General features: G+C 44.0%; 1 protein-coding gene across 8 annotated transcripts in view; it reads right to left on the minus strand.

Annotated features, from left to right (window-relative positions):
• Window positions 1–2,024: 2,024 nt before the first annotated feature.
• The window catches only part of SLC24A2 (solute carrier family 24 member 2), a 548,887-nt gene continuing 528,779 nt past the window's right edge, over window positions 2,025–22,132 (minus strand). For all 8 annotated transcript variants that reach the window (XM_056519994.1, XM_056519975.1, XM_056520005.1 and 5 more), the window contains 3 exons: window positions 4,608–4,697; window positions 3,166–3,332; window positions 2,025–3,075 (listed from right to left, as the gene is read on the minus strand). In XM_056519994.1, the coding sequence (XP_056375969.1) occupies window positions 2,826–3,075; window positions 3,166–3,332; window positions 4,608–4,697 (507 nt within the window). In that variant the 3' untranslated portion in view covers window positions 2,025–2,825. The remainder of the gene's footprint in view (window positions 3,076–3,165; window positions 3,333–4,607; window positions 4,698–22,132) is intronic.

Genomic DNA, 22,132 nt, shown 5'->3' on the forward strand with positions numbered 1-22,132 from the left:
ATATATATTTATATATATATATATATATATATATATATATATATATATATATATATATATATATATATGAACAATTTTTTTCCTGGATAACCCCTTTAATTTCTAAGAGGAATAGTTAAAGGGGTATTCCAGGTAAAAACTTTATTTTATATATCAACTGGTTCCAGAAAGTTAAACAGATTTGTAAATTACTTCTATTAAAAAATCTTAATTCTTTCAGTACTTATGAGCTTTTGAAGTTAAGGTTGTTCTTTTCTGTCTAAGTAATCTCTGATGACACGTGTCTCGGGAAACGCCCAGTTTAGAAGCAAATTCCCATAGCAAACCTCTTCTAAATTGGGCGGTTTACAAATCTGTTTAACTTTCTGGAGCCAGTTGATATAAAAAATTTTTTTTTCCTGCATAACCCCTTTAAAGAACAATATAATGCAAAATTATGAGAAAAGATGCCCCTTGTTATTTTATGGGAATGCAAATATTTGCTACAGCATATTAGCCCAATTTTCTAGACAATTTTTGGAACTGTCTAGTGAGGCATAAAGGGTGCCTAAAGCACATTGTAAATTTGGAGCATAGTATGTGCCATTTTTGGCCTACTTTCCTAATGAGAAATATTCCTAATGAGAAACACTTGAAACTAAGAGGTTATCATTTGTGTTCCTGTTTCACTAGAACAAATCTAGTAATGCAAATGCCAGACATATACTTCACATACAATAACATTAATGATGTTGTAACAATAAGCTAGTAGGAGAAGCTATTTATTTGAGTCATCTCAAATTTTCCAGATATGTTACTGCTTCTCAGTAATTGATAATCAGACTTCAAATAAGCATTTACATGTCTTGTACTGAAAATACCTGGGAAAATGGTAAATGGAATAAAGTTGGAATACTGGAATACTGATAGTAAAGTTCAGCAACCTTTAAAGGGTACTCCGCTGGAAAAAAAATGTTTTAAATTAACTGGTGCCAGAAAGTTAAACAGATTTGTAAATTACTTCTATTTAAAAATCTTAATCCTTCCAGTACTTATCAGCTGCTGTATTCTACAGAGGATGTTCTTTTCTTTTTGAATTTCCTTTCTGTCTGACCACAGTGCTCTCTGCTGACACTTGTGTCCATTTTAGGAGCTGTCCAGAGTAGGAACAAATCCCCATAGCAAACCTATCCTGCTCTGGACAGTTCCTAAAATGGACAGAGGTGTCAGCAGAGAGCACTGTGGTCATACAGAAAGGAAATTCAAAAAGAAAGAACTTCCTGTGGAGCATACAGCAGCTGATAAATACTGGAAGAATTAACATTTTGAAATAGAAGTGATTTACAAATCTGTTTAACTTTCTGGCACCAGTTGATTTAAAAAAAAATTTGGGAGTACCCCAAATGCATTATATGTAAACTATAGAAAGAAAAGAGTAGCCTTATTTGGAAGTGTAAGTTACATAACTCTTCTACTTTATATGGTTTATATGCAGTTCTTAAATATATAAGTGCAGGTTAAAGGAGTACTCTAGTCCAGAGTATTCCTGCTCCGTTCTGCCCGGGCTGCAAAATAAATGAAAATCATACTTCCGGGTGTAACGAAGCGTCACATGGCACTCAGCCTATAGCCGGCCACCGCGATGTTCAGCCTCGGCCGGCGATAGGCTGAGCGCCATGCGACGCTTCGTTACACCAGGAAGTATGAAGGAGATGGACCGGAGGACCGAACAGCTGTAGTGGCGCTCCGCGGGAACCCAGGGAGGTGAGTGAGGGTTCATTTTCATTTATTTACCAGCCCTGGCAGAACGGAGCAGGAATACTCTGGACTAGAGTACTCCTTTAAAAAATTAGATAAGAAAGCATAAAATAATAGGGCATAAAAATCCATAACAGTAGGTCATAGGTTTTAACATGCATTTAAAAAATGCAGGGGACCGTGTTTCAACTACAATATAGAAAAAAGTCCCCCAGCCAACAGTTATGAGTATTCTACTTGTAGGCCTTACCCCCAGAGAATAATACAAAACACAAAGAATATATCACTCATTGTTAATATATGTTTATTATTTGATAGATATTCTTCAGCCTTGCAATCAGAACAGAACTACCAACTGTTACTTTGAGTTGGTACATTAAATCACAAGACTGTGTGACAGAAATTCTTGATCATAAGTCTATATTATCCAGGTAGCTTTACATTTCCATACATTACCAGATTTGAATGCTTCTGGGCTAAGATACATTACACTCATTTTGTTCTGTAAAGTGAAGTGCTGCAATACTGCCATCAATAAATATATAGTAAGTACACAGTAAGTAAGCCAAAAATCATTTGTGTTCACTTCATACTCAGCATACAGTGTGCCACATTTTTATTGTAGCAGTTTCAGAATTGTTTCCTAACTGCCTAAGTGAAGTTAAATACATCTCTTGTTCCACAACACTTTTTCCAGACTATTCTATAGGCAGAGAAGTGTTGAAATACAGTTATGGTGATTAAATGATGTGCTAACTCTATTAAAACCTAGTGGACAAATATGAATTCCATGTGCTGCTGAGATTCCCTACATGTAGATCTCATTTTATCTAGCGTCTCTTTTTGTTGTACATTATCTGCATATTAATATATTTATGGATATATATCATATGTAAAGAGAGTAATACAGGAATACAGTGTGTATTAGAAAATGTACAGTTTCTATAGATTATAACATCTTTAGTAAAAGAGCCATAAGTTGACTTCATAACCATGCTGACAATGCTTTTGGCCTTCTGCAGGTGAAGCTATGCTTCCACCCTTTCACTTCATGAGCATCAGGTTCAGTGTTCTTCAATCCGTAAAATCTAGAGAGAAGCTGGACATAGGATAATGCGGTTTTCTAGAAGGACGCTGACGATCAAAAAAACAAAATAGAGACCAAACATCATGCATCCTAAGATCTTGTTCATTCTCCACTTGCACAAGGCGATGGATAGAATGACGAACAGCAGCATAATGAAAAGGAGGACAATAGCACAGAAGAGGCCATTGCTGCTCACCATCACTGGACGAAATTGGTTAAACATGGAAAATAGGAGCCAGGGCATTGGAAGCCTGTTAAAAAACAAAAAACAAAACCTCATGTAATAGTAATAAAATAATGCCAACTTTCCTTCAGTAGCCACACTTGGAATACATGCTTACCCAACTGTGATGTCAAAAATGTTGCTTCCTACAGAGCTAGATACTGCCATGTCCCCTAGGCCTTTGCGTGCAACAATGACACTTGTTATGAGGTCTGGAATAGAAGTACCAGCAGCTAATATTGTGAGTCCCATGATTTCTTCTGTTATTCCAATAGTTTCCCCTACCTGAAAAAACATTATTGGCAAAAATAATTTTGTGATGATAATTGTTTTTTCTCCCTATGATCTATTTGTCCAAGTCTACAGCTCTGAGCATGACAAAGACATGACTTGTCATCCAAATTCCCCAGATCCTAATGTAATAAAGCATCCATGGGATGCACAAAAAAAATAAGTTAAATTCATGGAGGTGCAACCTCGTAGTTTAGGATATTGAAAGAGTAAAAGATATTACAGGACACCTACATAGGTTTTGTGGAGTTTATGCCTCCAATACTTTTGGTGCATAAGGGGAACTACACAATTTACACATTACGGGGGAGATTTATCAAAACCTGTCAAAAGGATAAGTTGCTGAGTTAGGCTGGGTTCACATCACGTTTTAGGCAATATGGGACCGCATACGGCTGGGGGGAGCTAAAACTGGGTCCCCCGTATGCCCCTTGGTCAACCACTGTTTTAGGTTCGGTGGGAAAACTGCATATGGGGCAAAAATGAGCCGACAGGAGTCAGTGTTTCACTCCGGTCGGCTCATTGAAATATATTACATACAGGCCGCATACAGCAGGGATACGGGAACACCCGGTTTTAGCTCCCCCCCTGCCGTATACAGTCCCGTATTGCCTAAAACGTGATGTGAACCCAGCCTTAGTTGGCCATAGCAACCAATCAGATTGCTTCTTTCATTATTAAAAGGCCCATTTAAAAATGAAAGCAGCGATCTGATTGGTTGCTATGGACAACAGGTCAACTTTTTTCTGCACAAATTTTAATACATTTCCCTCTATTGGGGTGATTTATCAAAACCTGTCCAGAGAAAAAGTTGCTTAGTTGCCCATATCAACCAATCAGATTGCTTCTTTCATTTTTAAATGGGCCTTTTCAGAAATGAAAGAAGAGATCTGATTGGTTGCTATGGGCAACTCAGCAACTTTTCCTCTGGACAGGTTTTGATAAATCTCCCCCCCCCCCTACATCTTCTCAGCATAACCTCAGGACCCCCTTTAAAAGGGGCTTGTGCATTCAACCAAAGTAATGTAATACATTGATCTGTAGTATTGTATAACCTGTGACAATTACAGAAAAATACACAATGTAAGTATATTTTGTATAATAAAGAAAATTATAATAATCACATGCTAAATAGAATTGTAATAATAAAACAGTCAGGCCATATTAGGAAGCAATAGATGTTCTTAATAAAAAAGAACACCAAGCAGAAAGAAAATCTTCGTGCTATTTAACCAAATAATTTTATTTTTATTTTTATCGTATGCTTACCTGATGGGCCCACCATACCATTAGATAAGAAAAAACTGCAATCCAAGTGATTGATCCAAAAAATGTTACAGGGAAAAATTTTCTTGATCCCTGTATGAACAGAAATAAGCTGGATGACATGAAATAGTAATACATTTTCACATTTTACATGTACAACACTGTAACATTGCATCCTGGGCATTTAAAAATATTTACTATGCTTCCTGAGTCTTAAAGGGGTACTCCAGTACCAGAAGTTAAACATATTTGTAAGTTACTTCTAGTAAAAATTCTTAATCCTTCCAGTACTTATCAGCTGCTGTATACTAGAGAGGAAGTTGAGTTTGTCTTTTCTGTCTGTCCACAGTGCTCTCTGCTGACACCTCTGTCTGTGTTAGGAACTGTCCAGAGTAGGAGCAAATCCCCATAGCAAACTTCTTCTGCTCCAATCAATTCCTGACATGGACAGAGGTGTCAAAAGAGCACTATGGGTTAGACTGAAAAGAACAACTCAACTTCCTGTGGAGCATACAGCAGCTGCTAAGTACCGGAATCATTAAGATTTTTTTCAATAGAAGTTATTTCCAAATCTGTTTTACTTTCTGGCACCAGTCGGTCAAAAAAAAAAAAAATTAAAAAAAAATTGTTTTTCATCAATATACCCCTTTAAATCTCACGCAGTATGGAAAAATGAATATTTACTTTATGTAAATAAAGATACCTTTATGCTAAATTGCTAAAAAAAAATTATCAGCTAATATTTATCTACAATATGCTTTGTATAGCATGATCTCCATAACAATGAGTACTTCAATTGTAACAGCTCTCAAAATATTCTAGAAGCAGCAGAATTTTCAGGGATTTGCCAAGTAGGTCATATGTACGATATGCATAGACTATTGTGGAAAATGTTCAGCTTTGTTGTGCATCTGTAGTTGTACCCATGTGTGTGCACAATCATCTCTTTGATGTCCAAAGTGTTTTTTTTTCTTCTTAATTCTCATTCAGACAGGATAAGGTTTTTTACTGATAGGCAATGAATGTACACAAACAATAAATGGGTATCAGTTCTATTTTCATGTTTGCATTCTGGTAAATTGAAGTAATAACTTGCTGCAATCAGTGGATGGCAATTTGATAAAATAAGAAAGTAATATGTCCAAATGGCTTGTAAGCTGAATACTAAGGACTGCAATTTACATTTAAAAATCATTAAAATCAGTAAAATTCTAGTTGCAAAATAAGTATTGTCTTTTTTTTGTAGTTGACAGAGGGCTTTTTTTTTATAGTGCTCAATAAATTTCAATGATTGCATTTACTGCATTACTGTTTCTACGCAGTGCATTTTTCGGTAAAAATAACACCTTATATTTATTCTGTAGATCCATACATGGAGCCTTAACTGGTGAGTACGCAGGGTTTTTCCGTTTTTGCATTTTCATTTTTTCCTCATCACCTTCTAAAAATCATAACTCTTTCACTTTTGCACATAAAATGCCATATGATGGCTTATTTTATGCGCCATCAATTCTTCTTTGCAGTGACATTAGTCATTTTACCCAAAAATCCACGGAAAAAAGGAAAAAAATAATTGTGCGTCAAAATTGAAGAAAAAAATTCATTTTGTAATTTTTGGGGGCTTCTGTTTCTACGCAGTGCATTTTTCGGTAAAAATAACACCTTATATTTATTCTGTAGATCCATACGGTTAAAATGATACCCTACTTATATAGATTGGATATTGTCGTACTTCGGAAAAAAATCATAACTACATGCAGGAAAATTTCCCTATAACTTTTTTTTATCTTTCTGCGTACGGGCCGGTATGAGGACAAATTTTTTGCGCCGTGTTCTGAAGTTTTTATCGGTACCATTTTTGTATTGATCAGACTTTTTGATTGCTTTTTATACATTTTTTCATGATATAAAAAGTAACCCAAAATACGCTATTTTGGACTTTGGAATTTTTTTGCGTGTACGCCATCGACTGTCCGATTTAATTAACAATATATTTTTATAGTTCGGACATTTCCGCACACGGCGATACCACATATGTTTATTTTTGTTTACACAGTTTTTTTTTTATGGGAAAAGGGGGGTGATTCAAACTTTTATTAGGGGAGGGGTTAAATGACCTTTGTTAACTTTTTTTCACTTTCTTTTTGCAGTGCTATAGCTCCCATAGGGACCTATAACACTGCACACACTGATGTCTTATAGGGGGCTATAGCACTGCACACACTGATCCCTTTACTGATCCATGCAAAGCCATAGCTTTGCACGGATCAGTGAGATAGGGGCTCGATTGCTCAAGCCTGTAACTCAGGCTTGGAGCAATCAAACCCCGATCGGACGCCGCAGAAACAGGTAAGGGGACCTCCGCCTGCGTCCTAGCTGATCGGGACATCGCGATTTTATCGCGATGTCCCGATCAGCCCGACTGATCTGCCGGGAAGCGTTTACTTTCACTTTCAGACGCGGCGGTCAACTTTGATCGATGCCCAGGGTCCCGGCTATGACAAGCAGCCGGGACCGACCCGGTGTGATGCGGGGTCACGCCGTGACCCCGTTTTAAATACTGGGACCGGGCGTAGGGCGTACAGGTACGCCCTACGTCCTTAAGAGGTTAAAGGGGCATCCCCCGCAGGGACTGCCTGCAATCTCCGATTCAGCTCCCAGAAAACCGCTGCACAGAGCGAACTCTGCTCCAGGTCGGATAATGGGCGACCACCGCCGACACACCCCTCTATTCATGTCTATGGGAGATGAAGACGAAAGATATGTAGCAGGAAGTACTTTGCCAGCTGTGGGGCAGATGGAAGACCAGGTAGAGTAATGAAATTAGCCATCTTGGAAAACCGATCCACCACGACCCAAATGACGGTGTTATTACGAGATGGTGGGCGATTGGTCATAAAATCCATAGCGATGTGGGACCAAGGAGTCTATGGAATGGGTAAAGGCTGTAAGAGTCCAGAAGGTCTCTGCTGAGAAGTCAGAAACATCATGTTGCTGTCACGATGCCGGCTGGCAGGTGGTGGATCCTCTGTGCCAGAGAGGGATTGGCGTGGACCGTGCTAGAGGATCGGTTCTAAGTCACTACTGGTTTTCACCAGAGCCCGCCGCAAAGCGGGATGGTCTTGCTGCGGCGGTAGTGACCAGGTCGTATCCCCTAGCAACGGCTCAACCTCTCTGGCTGCTGAAGATAGGCGCGGTACAAGGGAGTAGACAGAAGCAAGGTCGGACGTAGCAGAAGGTCGGGGCAGGCAGCAAGGATCGTAGTCAGGGGCAACGGCAGAAGGTCTGGAATCACAGGCAAGGAACACACAAGGAACGCTTTCACTGGCACTAGGGCAACAAGATCCGGCGAGGGAGTGAAGGGGAAGTGAGGTGATATAGGGAAGTGCACAGGTGTAAACACTAATTGGAACCACTGCACCAATCAGCGGTGCAGTGGCCCTTTAAATCGCAAAGACCCGGCGCGCGCGCGCCCTAGGGAGCGGGGCCGCGCGCGCCGGGACAGAACTGACGGGGAGCGAGTAAGGTACGGGAGCCGGGGTGCGCATCGCGAGCGGGCGCTACCCGCATCGCGAATCGCATCCCGGCCGGAGGTGGTAACGCAGCGCCCCGGGTCCGTGGAACCGACCGGGGCGCTGCAGTGAGGGAAGTGTAGCGAGCGCTCCGGGGAGGAGCGGGGACCCGGAGCGCTCGGCGTAACAGTACCCCCCCCCTTGGGTCTCCCCCTCTTCTTGGGGCCTGAGAACCTGAGGATCAGACTTTTGTCCAGGATATTGTCCTCAGGTTCCCAGGACCTCTCTTCTGGACCACAACCCTCCCAATCCACTAAAAAAAAAGTTCTTCCCCTGACCTTTTTAGAGGCCAAAATCTCTTTGACAGAGAAGATGTCCGAGGAGCCGGAAACAGGAGTGGGAGGAACAGATTTAGGAGAAAAACGGTTGAGGATGAGAGGTTTAAGAAGAGAGACGTGAAAGGCATTAGGGATACGAAGAGAAGGAGGAAGAAGAAGTTTGTAAGAGACAGGATTAATTTGACACAAAACTTTAAAAGGACCAAGATAGCGTGGTCCCAACTTATAGCTCGGGACACGGAAACGGACATATTTAGCGGAGAGCCATACCTTGTCTCCAGGGGAAAAAATGGGAGGAGCTCTTCTTTTCTTATCTGCGAATCTCTTCATGCGAGAAGAAGCCTGTAAGAGAGAATTTTGGGTCTCTTTCCATATGGTGGAAAGATCACGAGAAATTTCATCCACAGCGGGCAGACCAGAGGGCAAGGGGGTAGGGAGGGGGGGAAGAGGGTGACGGCCGTACACCACGAAAAACGGAGATTTGGAGGAAGATTCAGAGATTCTGAAATTATACGAGAATTCGGCCCAAGGTAGAAGATCTGCCCAGTCATCCTGGCGGGAGGAAACAAAATGTCGTAAATAGTCACCCAAGATCTGGTTAATTCTCTCTACTTGTCCATTGGATTGAGGATGGTATGCAGAAGAAAAATTTAATTTAATCTTGAGTTGTTTACAGAGAGCCCTCCAGAATTTAGACACAAATTGGACGCCTCTATCCGAGACGATCTGTGTAGGCAACCCGTGAAGACGAAAAATGTGTACAAAAAATTGTTTAGCCAACTGAGGCGCTGAAGGAAGACCAGGAAGAGGGATGAAATGTGCCATTTTGGAGAATCGATCAACGACCACCCAAATAACAGTGTTGCCATGGGATGGGGGTAAGTCAGTAATAAAATCCATACCAATCAGAGACCAAGGTTGTTCGGGGACAGGTAGAGGATGAAGAAAACCAGCGGGCTTCTGGCGAGGAGTCTTATCCCGGGCACAGATAGTGCAGGCTCGCACAAAGTCCACCACATCAGTCTCTAGAGTCGGCCACCAATAGAAGCGAGAGATGAGTTGCACAGATTTCTTGATGCCCGCATGACCTGCGAGATGGGAGGAGTGACCCCATTTGAGGATCCCAAGGCGTTGGCGTGGAGAAACAAAGGTCTTTCCTGGAGGAGTTTGCCTGATGGAGGCTGGAGAAGTGGAAATCAGGCAGTCAGGAGGAATGATGTGTTGAGGAGAGAGTTCAATTTCAGAGGCATCTGAGGAACGAGAGAGAGCATCGGCCCTAATGTTCTTATCAGCAGGCCGAAAGTGAATTTCAAAATTAAATCGGGCAAAGAACAGAGACCACCTGGCCTGACGAGGATTCAGCCGTTGGGCAGACTGGAGGTAGGAGAGGTTCTTGTGATCGGTGTAAATAATAACTGGAAATCTTGATCCCTCCAGCAGATGCCTCCATTCCTCAAGTGCTAATTTAATGGCTAGAAGCTCTCGATCCCCGATGGAGTAGTTCCTCTCCGCCGGAGAGAAGGTCCTGGAAAAAAAACCACAAGTAACAGCATGCCCGGAAGAGTTTTTTTGTAGAAGGACAGCTCCAGCTCCCACTGAGGAGGCATCAACCTCCAATAGGAAGGGTTTAGATGGGTCAGGTCTGGAGAGCACGGGAGCCGAAGAAAAGGCAGACTTGAGTCGTTTAAAGGCGTCTTCCGCTTGAGGAGGCCAAGACTTGGGATCGGCATTTTTTTTTGTTAAAGCCACAATAGGAGCCACAATGGTAGAAAAATGTGGAATAAATTGCCTGTAATAATTGGCGAACCCCAAAAAACGTTGGATGGCACGGAGTCCGGAGGGGCGTGGCCAATCTAAGACGGCAGAGAGTTTATCTGGGTCCATTTGTAGTCCCTGGCCAGAGACCAAGTATCCTAGAAAAGGAAGAGATTGGCATTCAAACAGACATTTCTCTATTTTGGCATAGAGTTGATTATCACGAAGTCTCTGAAGAACCATACGGACATGCTGGCGGTGTTCTTCAAGATTGGCAGAAAAAATCAGGATATCGTCCAGATATACAACAACACAGGAGTATAGGAGATCACGAAAAATTTCATTAACAAAGTCTTGGAAGACGGCAGGGGCGTTGCATAGACCAAAGGGCATGACCAGATACTCAAAGTGTCCATCTCTGGTGTTAAATGCCGTTTTCCATTCATCCCCCTCTCTGATGCGGATGAGATTATAAGCACCTCTTAAGTCCAGTTTGGTAAAAATATGGGCACCTTGGAGACGATCAAAGAGTTCAGAGATGAGGGGTAGGGGGTAGCGGTTCTTAACCGTGATTTTATTAAGACCGCGGTAGTCAATGCAAGGACGTAGAGAGCCATCTTTTTTGGACACAAAGAAAAATCCGGCTCCGGCAGGAGAGGAGGATTTACGGATAAAGCCCTTTTTTAAATTTTCTTGGACGTATTCAGACATGGCAAGAGTCTCTGGGACGGACAGAGGATAGATTCTGCCCCGGGGTGGAGTAGTGCCCGGGAGGAGGTCAATGGGACAATCATAAGGCCTGTGAGGAGGTAGAGTCTCAGCTTGTTTTTTGCAAAAAACGTCCGCAAAGTCCATATAGGCCTTAGGGAGACCGGTTACATGAGGAAGCACAGGGACACGGCAAGGTTTACTGGGAACCGGTTTTAAGCAGTCCTTGGAACAAGAGGGCCCCCAACTCTTGATCTCCCCAGTGGACCAATCCAGGATTGGGGAATGGAGTTGAAGCCAGGGAAGTCCAAGAAGGATTTCAGAAGTGCAATTGGGGAGGACCAACAGTTCAATCCTCTCGTGATGAGATCCGATGCACATTAGAAGGGGCTCCGTGCGGAAACGTATAGTACAGTCCAATCTTTCATTGTTTACACAATTGATGTAGAGGGGTCTGGCGAGACTGGTCACCGGGATGTTGAACCTGTTGACGAGAGAGGCTAAGATAAAATTTCCTGCAGATCCAGAGTCCAAGAAGGCCACAGCAGAGAAGGAGAAGGCAGAGGCAGACATCCGCACAGGTACAGTAAGACGTGGAGAAGCAGAGTAGACATCAAGGACTGTCTCACTTTTGTGCGGAGTCAGCGGACGTCTTTCCAGGCGGGGAGGACGGATAGGACAATCCTTCAGGAAGTGTTCGGTACTAGCACAGTACAGGCAGAGATTCTCCATGCGGCGTCGTGTCCTCTCTTGGGGTGTCAGGCGAGACCGGTCGACCTGCATAGCCTCCACGGCGGGAGGCACAGGAACAGATTGCAGGGGACCAGAGGAGAGAGGAGCCGGGGAGAAGAAACGCCTCGTGCGAACAGAGTCCATATCCTGGCGGAGCTCCTGACGCCGTTCGGAAAAACGCATGTCAATGCGAGTGGCAAGATGGATGAGTTCATGTAGGTTAGCAGGGATTTCTCGTGCGGCCAGAACATCTTTAATGTTGCTGGATAGGCCTTTTTTAAAGGTCGCGCAGAGTGCCTCATTATTCCAGGATAATTCTGAAGCAAGGGTACGGAACTGTACGGCATACTCGCCAACGGAAGAATTACCCTGGACCAGGTTCAACAGGGCAGTCTCAGCAGAAGAGGCTCGGGCAGGTTCCTCAAAGACACTTCGAATTTCCGAGAAGAAGGAGTGTACAGAGGCAGTGACGGGGTCATTGCGGTCCCAGAGCGGTGTGGCCCAAGCCAGGGCTTTTCCAGACAGCAGGCTGACTACGAAAGCCACCTTAGACCTTTCAGTGGGGAACTGGTCCGACATCATCTCCAAGTGTAATGAACATTGGGAAAGAAAGCCACGGCAAAACTTAGAGTCCCCATCAAATTTATCCGGCAAGGATAGTCGTATTCCAGAAGCGGCCACTCGCTGCGGAGGAGGTACAGGAGCTGGCGGAGGAGATGATTGCTGGAGCTGTGGTAGTAACTGTTGTAGCATAACAGTCAGTTGAGACAGCTGTTGGCCTTGTTGCGCAATCTGTTGTGACTGCTGGGCGACCACCGTGGTGAGGTCAGCGACAACTGGCAGAGGAACTTCAGCGGGATCCATGGCCGGATCTACTGTCACGATGCCGGCTGGCAGGTGGTGGATCCTCTGTGCCAGAGAGGGATTGGCGTGGACCGTGCTAGAGGATCGGTTCTAAGTCACTACTGGTTTTCACCAGAGCCCGCCGCAAAGCGGGATGGTCTTGCTGCGGCGGTAGTGACCAGGTCGTATCCCCTAGCAACGGCTCAACCTCTCTGGCTGCTGAAGATAGGCGCGGTACAAGGGAGTAGACAGAAGCAAGGTCGGACGTAGCAGAAGGTCGGGGCAGGCAGCAAGGATCGTAGTCAGGGGCAACGGCAGAAGGTCTGGAATCACAGGCAAGGAACACACAAGGAACGCTTTCACTGGCACTAGGGCAACAAGATCCGGCGAGGGAGTGAAGGGGAAGTGAGGTGATATAGGGAAGTGCACAGGTGTAAACACTAATTGGAACCACTGCACCAATCAGCGGTGCAGTGGCCCTTTAAATCGCAAAGACCCGGCGCGCGCGCGCCCTAGGGAGCGGGGCCGCGCGCGCCGGGACAGAACTGACGGGGAGCGAGTAAGGTACGGGAGCCGGGGTGCGCATCGCGAGCGGGCGCTACCCGCATCGCGAATCGCATCCCGGCCGGAGGTGGTAACGCAGCGCCCCGGGTCCGTGGAACCGACCGGGGCGCTGCAGTGAGGGAAGTGTAGCGAGCGCTCCGGGGAGGAGCGGGGACCCGGAGCGCTCGGCGTAACAGTTGCGGCCAAGGTGTGGCCACCGGTAGTGCCGAGAGATTAGAAGCAGAGTCTTACGTACTCCAGGATGACCAGCCGTCAAGGAAGAATGACCCCATTTTAGTACCTTGCGTCTCAATCTGGCGGGCACAAAGGATTTTCCAGGAGGAACTTGCTGAATAACAGCAGGAGCAGCAGAAATCAAGTGATCAGGAGTAATAATTTTCCTTGGCGTGGAGTCCAAACCTATGACATCAGAGGACCTGGAGAGAGCATCAGCCCTGATGTTCTTATCAGGTAAACAGAAGTGAATGTAGAAGTTGAACCTAGAAAAGAACAAACACCATCTTGCCTGGCGGGGGTTCAAACGCTGAGCGGACAGTAGGTACAGAAGATTCTTATGGTCGGAGTAGATGCTGACAGGATGAGATGATCCTTCCAATAAATGTTGCCATTCCTCCAAAGCAAGCTTAATGGCGATGAGTTTTTGATTTTCAATGGAGTAATTCCTCTCAGCAGGAAAGAAGGTCTTGGAAAAGAACCCACAAGTTACAGTCTTGCCCTTGGTGTTTTTCTGAGTAAGGACGGCACCGGCTCCAACAGATGAGGCATCAACTTCCAAAGCAATGGGCCTCTTCGGATCAGGTCTCGAAAGCACCGGGTCTCGGGAGCAGAGGCAAATGCAGACTTTAAACGGGAGAAGGCCTGTTTGACCTCATGAGGCCAAGATGTAGGATTAGAGCCCTTTTTTGTGAGAGCCACAATCAGAGCAACCAAGGAAGAAAAATGTGGGATAAATAGTTTTTTGCACTGCGTGGATTTCTCCTGGCTTGCATGTGCACAGCTCTGATGGCATCCGTAGCCAAAAGAGCATTTTTGCAAGATTGTTTATAAACTCCACATTTAATGTGCCTTGATTACTTTCTAGGCAGCATTAAGGGTCACCTGTGAGGCCGGCAACGCATTAGTCAACTTGGGTGGGGCTTATAGCCTGCCTCCATCCTCCCATTGTATGTGTGCCCAGCTACACTGGAGGTAACTGGGAGTAGGCTGTGAGTCAGACCTAATGCTGCTGTAATTGCCCACTGGCCCCTGGTATTGCCCATATGGCACATGTAGGTTAAGTGTTAGGTCCCGTGCCACTTGAGAAACCTTGGCGTTGGTGTGCGGGCTCAGCTATGTCCTTCATATAAGGATATACTGGCTAATGTCTCAATTTTAATATCAGTTTTAAGGGTTAGCCAATGTCATTGTATACATCTATCACAGTAGTGCACCTAAATTCCTGTTTAATTGTTAATTTGGTATTTTAAATGAAAGAATAAAGTCCCTACTACTATCAGTAAGATACCAATAGGAGCAACATACCAAATGGGGAAACTATCCATAGGTGCAACCTACCTAACAGGGAAAAATACATGCAGGGTCCAAACTAACTACAGAGACCACCTACCTAATGAAGTACCAAAAAGAAAAATGTACCTAATGGGGAAACTACCTGAAGTAGAAACCTTACTAATGGGGAAAACTAAACACAGGGGTAAACTACCTAACAGAGGAAACTACCTACAGGGACCACCTACCTAACAGGGGAAACTATCTACAGTGGCCACCTACTTAATGGGAGTAACTTCTAACAGGTGGGCAACTCCCTCCAGTTCCCACTGCTCAAAGAGAAAGGGCCCGTCATGAGGCTGAAATAGCTGAATTGATGGCACAATTAAAGGCCCGACACAGGGAACTGTATGCACCTAAACGTGTTCATCTGCCATATGAAGAACAAGTGCGCTATCAACAAAACACAAAAGAAATGGAGGTGCATTACATCAGAATGTGGGACTACCCCCGAGAAGGGGAGAAACCTTTGGAAAGATGCAGAGCCACTGTAACAAAGTTTGACAAGGCCAGAGGGTACGGGACACTTATGGATTGCCACACAGGGCAAACCCTCCTCGTAAATCGGCGAGCTGTACAGAGGCCATACATTGAAAAGAGGTTTTACTCACTGGAGGTGGGTGAGATTGTGGAATATACCCCTGTCTGTGGTCTTTGTGGAGAATGGGCTGCGGCAGTAACCAGACCAGCAGCTCCAACTCAAATACCCTTCAAGTATTTTCCTTCAACTGATTGGGAGTCCGATCCCTTCAAGCTGAGATCAACGTGGCCTGCTCCTCCTGCCTATGCTGAAGAGTCTGCAGAGAGACATCTACTACAGCAGCAGCCACTTCTTTCTGAGTACAGTGAAGTTCCCAGACCTGCTAAAGACAAAAAGATGAAGCCTAAACGTTGGGCACCAACGACAGTACCTAGGTCCTCTCCTGGCGAGGAGATTTTGCTTTCTTCTCAGGTACCAACTAAAGTGCTGCGGCCCACTCCTGACATGGACGTGGGGCTGAACCAACCAGCACCAACCATGATACCAGCTACCACAGTGGCCAGTAGTCCTCTGGTCACTTTGAATCCTTCAGTGTCTCACTCTACTCTCACCAATGTGGTGTGGGAGAGTTATATCAACTCCCTGACAGCTCTAAATGTTGGAAGAGCTAGGGGGTCTAGAAGAGGAGTAGGAAGAATTCAGAGGAATGTCTTCTAAGGGACTGATATTTGCTAACCTTTGTTTTTTCCCTTGCTAACTTCTTTATTTTTCAGCAACTACCAAGTTCAAGAAAATGTGCTTAGCAGGACTGTGCTAAGACTTTTCCAAGTTTTGCAACGTAACCATCAATCAAGCTTGTGCCTGACCCTTTGGTCAAGAGACTTCTAGCCTACAGGAGATTCGTAAGTTTTGTGCCCGGCTGATTTGTGGTAAGGCCGTGTTTAAAAAAACTCCTAGTGTAGGTGGACTGCTGATCCTTACACACCAGTTTTGTGTATATACCTCAAAAAGACTCCTAGTGTAGGTGGACTGCTGATCCTTACATGCCAATTTCGTGTATATACCTTCTACCTCCATAGTAACGTAAAGACTTCTTGCTAAAAATTGCACTTATCAGGTGTATGCACCTGAACCTTGTTGGGAGTGATCTAATAAATATTTCTGCTAGTATAAAAAAATGTAAATGGTTATTGTACACAGAAAAGTAGCTTTGTGTCTGTGTATTTAAAAATTTAAGTACCGTATTTTTCGGCGTATAACACGCACTTTTTAGGCTAAAATTTTTAGCCTAAAGTCTATGTGCGTGTTATACGCCGATACCGCCCCAGGAAAGGCAGGGGGAGAGAGGCCGTCGCTGCCCGCTTCTCTCCCCCTGCCTTCCCTGGGGTCTAGAGCCCTGCTGCCGGCCCTTCTCACCCCCTGGCTATCGGCACCGCTGCCCGTTCTGTCCTCCTGACTATCGGTACCGGCGCCGATAGCCAGGGGGAGAGAAGGGGCAGCGGTACCCTTTGCCGGCACCGCTGCCCCGTTGCCTCCCCCCATCCCCGGTGGCATAATTACCTGGGTCGGGTCCGCGCTGCTGTAGGCCTCCGGCGTGCATCCCCTTCGTCGTTGCTATGCGCTGCACGGCGCATGATGTCAGTGCGCCGCGCCGTGCATAGCAACGACGCAGGGGATGCATGCCGGAGGCCTGGAGCAGCGCGGACCCGACCCATGTAATTATGCCACCGGGGATGGGGGGAGGCAACGGGGCAGCTGCGCCGGCAATGGGTGCCGCTGCCCCTTCTCTCCCCCTGGCTATCGGCGCCGGCAATGGGGCGCCGGTACCGATAGTCAGGGGGACAGAACGGGCAGCGGCGCCGATAGCCAGGGGGAGAGAAGGGCAGGCAGCAGGGCTCTAGACCCCAGGAAAGGCAGGGGGGGAGAAGCAGGCAGCGACGGCCTCTCTCCCCCTGCCTTTCCTGGGGGTATATCGGGGTATACACGCGCACACACGCACCCTCATTTTACCATGGATATTTGGGTAAAAAACTTTTTTTTACCTAAATATCCTTGGTAAAATGAGGGTGCGTGTTATAGGCCGGTGCGTGGTATACCCCGATAAATGCGGTAGTTGTTGTACACAGAAAAATGTCTGCTTAAATGCACGTGTACACAAAAGGTAAAATGTAAATAATTCTTGTACACATGTACATACACTAGGAACATTTGAAAGGTGTTTTAGTAGTTACTAAAAGGTGACTCTCTCAGCTCCTCTGAGAGTAGCATTACTGTCACCAATCGCTAGCTCCTGTCACAGAATAAGCTACCCTTAAGATATCAAGACTGATCTTCCAAATAGTATCTGTACACGTAGTACACCAAATAAATCACTTAAAATGTACTTACTTAATTCTAACTTAGTACACCAAAATAAAATATATCTCACAATAAAGAAAAAAACACTTTAGGAATTGTAGCCTAAGTCATTATCCAATTCCTGCCACTGTTAGGGACACTAATCTTTCTTTTCTTTTTATGTGTGTGAGATGAACTACCTGGCCAGTAGGTGCTCTTGCGAGCTAAAAATTGATGCACGTATTTATTAAAGGTAACCTAGGTAAGGTTATACTGTTGTGTTCTAGGGGTAAGAAGCGTGTAGCCAATAGACCCTAGTAGCTAACTTATTGTTAGAAAGCCTAAGGCAAGCCAATATAACCTTCTGTGTACTAACAGGTAAACATAAATGGCGAAACGTAAAATGTTTTAGTGAGATAAATGTGTCTAGACAGCTTGAGAATAAATGTTTAGAGAGCTGTATAAAAATCTAGGAAGCTTGAGAATAAATGTTTAGAGAGCTTCTAAAGTGTTTAGAGAGTTGTGTATGAATATCTAGAAAGCTTGAGAAATGTTTTAGAGAGCTTTAGATATGTATAGAGAACTTTAAAAATGTATAGAAAGTTCTAAGTGTCTAATGTGACTAGCATTATCTCCAGTGAAAGGAATTATCTCTAGTCATAAGAATGTGTCAGGATGTAAATATGTATAATAATTTCTTCCTTAGCCTTCGTCTTAGTTCCTCTGCCTTAAGGGACAGGCGTCGGGGTCAACTTGTTTTAAGTAAGGGGGTTTGTGGTGTCCTGGTACCGTATTACATACAGTACCTTGGTAGGGGTCCCCAAAGTCAGAGTTCCTATGAACCGTGGGGTCCTCAGGTCTAGTCCTCCCCTAGTCACCCCTTAAATAGTTAATACATTACTCAGGTAAATGTAAATAAATGTATATAAAAAGTGTACTTACCTTGCGCTAGCGTCGCAGGACCTGCGGGTCACATGACGATGTTTTAGTATCTATGGTAGGTAAAAAGGACCTTTGGAGGTTCATGGGACATGTGATACCCACAAGACATTGTAAAGCTGAGTGACAGACGGTGTGGACCAATCCTAAAACGGCCTGCCCCTGCCCATATAAGGGAGCTGCGGCCATTATTCTCTCTCTTGGGTTGCTGTCACTGAATGATGTAGGACCTCCGCAACTTTCAACGACAATTACTAGGTCAAAGCCTTGTGGCCTCGGCTGAATCAGTTAGTGAGTTCTTCTAAATTTCCCCGCAAACATCGGCAAGGACCCTGGACCTAAACATAACCCTAAATCCAGCGGATCTGCGCATACTAAATCCCTACAAGCTGAGGAACTTACTCAAGTCCCAACCAACTGTCAATCTAAGCTGAGCTGTTCATAGACTCTGTTACAAAGACTGTTGCTTATGTTCGCATGTTACAGAAAATCTTCAGTAAAGTTTATGCAAGTTTTCGGCAAAGCTCTGGTTGTGGACAATACTTTATTCTGCATCTACCTATCGCTCTTGGGAAGGGTGGCGATAGGCCAAGCCATACAACATTTAACCCTTACCCTGGCGTCACGACTGACAAGAGTTAATTATAACTGTGATATACCTCACAGCGGCACCCCAACTACCATAAACCCCGCCCCCCCAAGGCACCACATACCTAATAAGAAAACTTCCTACAGGGGCCAAGATAAAGAGATATACACTAGGGCTAAATCTTATAAAGAGTGTATATTCACTGCAGCCTGGTGTTAGAAGGTGGAATCCCATTCACCACCTATATGTGGGTACTGTAAATCAATATATTAATAAACACTGCCGCACAGCTAAGAAGTGGGTAATAGAATAAAAAATATCTTGCTAATGAATACAGTAAGTGCCCAGATAAGAACACATGCACATTACAGCATTGCTACCCATCACAAATATGCATACAATTAAATGGTACCAGTCTATGGTCTCTATGTATACAGCAATGTTCACATCCACGGCAGGTGTGCCAGTGTGCTATCCTCTGGCCTAATATACATGCTCTGAATCAGCATATACTGCTAATACTGACCATTCCAATAGGTTACCTTGAGTGTCTTCTTGTGCAGGTTTTATATGTGTAAAAGTGTTCAGGCAAACAACTACCACACTCCATACTTGGTTTAGGGAGCAAAGGTACAATTCAACTGCATTGGAGAGCACCCTGGCCTCAACCTAGGGCGGATGTAAAGCAAAAAAATAGCCTAGATCCTAAAAATAGTGACTTTACTATGGTTGACACAGGGGACCCTAAAGCCTGTGCATTACAGAGCAGACGTGCTCCTTCGTTAGGGCTGGTCACCTGTGATTAACCTGGTTTTAAATAACTACAAGGGAACCAGGCTCTGGCAATGTTGGATGCACTGATGCAGTATTTAATAAATGCAAAACACATAGAAACATTGGGGAAGATTTATCAAAGGATTTTCCTGTCAAAATTTGTCGCACAGAAAGTCGCAGTCTAAATATGTGCAACATTTTTGCGACTTTTGCTTTAGAGGATTTTTAGAACATGATGCATTCTAGTCTATTTTAGTGCATTCTAGTCTATTTTAGATGGAAAAATGCATTGGCGCTGAATTTATCAATAGTGACTTTTTGGCAAAAAGTCGCATTGGCCGAAAGTACGCTTAAATGTCAAACCATGTTGGAGCAGGTTTAAATACAGTCTAAACTGTGGATCCCGAAGTCCGTGCGCAGAATTTATCAAGAGCCGTGCGACTTTTGATAAATTAAGCGCACATCAGACTGGCCTAACCCTCTGTAGGTTGGTCTATATTGATGCGGGAAATAGACAACTTTGATAAATCTCCCCCATTCTGTTAGATTTATGGTCTATTCACACATACAGTATTCTGTGCAGATTTGATGCGCAGGATTTTCTGCTGCAGATTTCAATGTAAACTGAATGACTGAACACAGCTTGAAATCCTGCATATCAAATCTGCGCAGAATACTGTACGTGTAAATAGACCCTTAGAAAACATAAGAATCCCCCATAAGGTTAGGGTCACACGTAACAGATCCACAGTGTATTTTACGCTGTGGATCCGCCATGACCCGACCTTATAGTGTGTCCCCAGCTGTTTTCCACCTTGTGTGCTGCTCGCAGTGGCAGTACGCCGCTACGTGCAGCCACACAGGGACTTGCGAGTAGCCGTGCATGCACTCACAGACATCAAAGAGTGGTCGGGATGTCTGAGTACACTGCGCATGCGCGTAGTGACTTGCACATCCCTGTGCAGCTGCTCGTAGTGGCGGATTGCCGTTGTGAGCAGCACACAAGGTGGGAAGCTGGAAACTATATGATCATAAAATACGCTGCAGATCCGTTCCATTTGACCCTACCCTAAAAGAGAAAAAGAATAACCATACAAGAAACAAAAAGCATGCAGCAAAGAATACAGGAAGAAATACACCAGTGGAAAAAATACAAAAACATTTTTTATCCAAAAAACGCTCCCAGTCTGAACTGTGACTGAAGTATACACTTATAGTTAGGCTGTTAAACTGTTTGCCAGATTATGCTTTTTTGATGTATTCATTTCAATGGTACATATAAATTGTTTAAACCGTAAGCAATATTTAAAAATAAAAATAAATCAGAAAAAATTAGCCAAAAAGGAAAGAATTCTGTATCACTGTTAAGGCCTTTGGGTGCCATAGTTTTCAGGTAAAAAATCCACTGACTTTCTGCCCTAGACATTTGGTAAATAAAGATACCCCCTGGCCAATGTAGTATTATTTTTTCCACTGCAAAGAAGTACGATCCCCTAAAGTTAGCATTGTGCATCTATGTATAATGACCGGAAAGCGGGTGACCACCATATTTATGATTAATATTATAAATCTGCTCCCCGATTCTTTTGGTTACGCATTTTTTGTTCAACCTACATATAGTTTATTGCATGGGTATCTAATACAATATATTACACCTTTGGTTTAACATGTAATACGTGATTTGATTTTAGTATAAAATGATGGATCCTCATTCTTTATATCCCTTAATGGCAGCTGAGATTACCTACAGGGGCCACCTACCTAATGGGGGAAATTACAAACAGGGACAATCTTCCTAATAAAGTAAACTACCTAATTAACAAAAAACTAAAAATACAAGTAACAATGCATAAAAATCTGGGCATTTTTACAGACAAAAAACAAACAAAAAACAATACCACTCTTGCATATACAGTGGTCCCTCAAGTTACAATATTAATAAGATCCAGGACGACCATTGTATGTTGATACCATTGTATGTTGAGACCATATCTCTGTGGAAACCTGGTAACTGGTTTTGAAGACACCAAAATGTCATCCAAAAATAAGAAAAAGTGAGGATTAAAGAAAAATAAATAGATAACTTATAGAGATAAGGCAAGTCCTTACATATAAAAGTAAGAAAGAGCTGCTGGGAGCTGTAATCACTGTCTATGTAGAGGACAGGAACTTCTTCAGGGTCCTGTTCAGTACACGCAATGTCCTAAAGTGTCCAAAGGAGCAGCTATCCCTGGTACAGGTAAAGAGTAGTACAGAACATGTAATACCACCCTGCACTGTAGGGGGCACTACCAAACAGCCAGTCAGTGCATGCACTCCAGTAATACAGGGGTTTTACCAATGAATGCCCATTCTGATTGGCCAGTTCTTCCAGCCATTGACACGTTTCAGAGATCTGGACTGTCCGT

Source organism: Hyla sarda, chromosome 1 (genome assembly GCF_029499605.1).
Source record: "Hyla sarda isolate aHylSar1 chromosome 1, aHylSar1.hap1, whole genome shotgun sequence".
Classification (NCBI taxonomy): Eukaryota; Metazoa; Chordata; class Amphibia; order Anura; family Hylidae; genus Hyla; species Hyla sarda.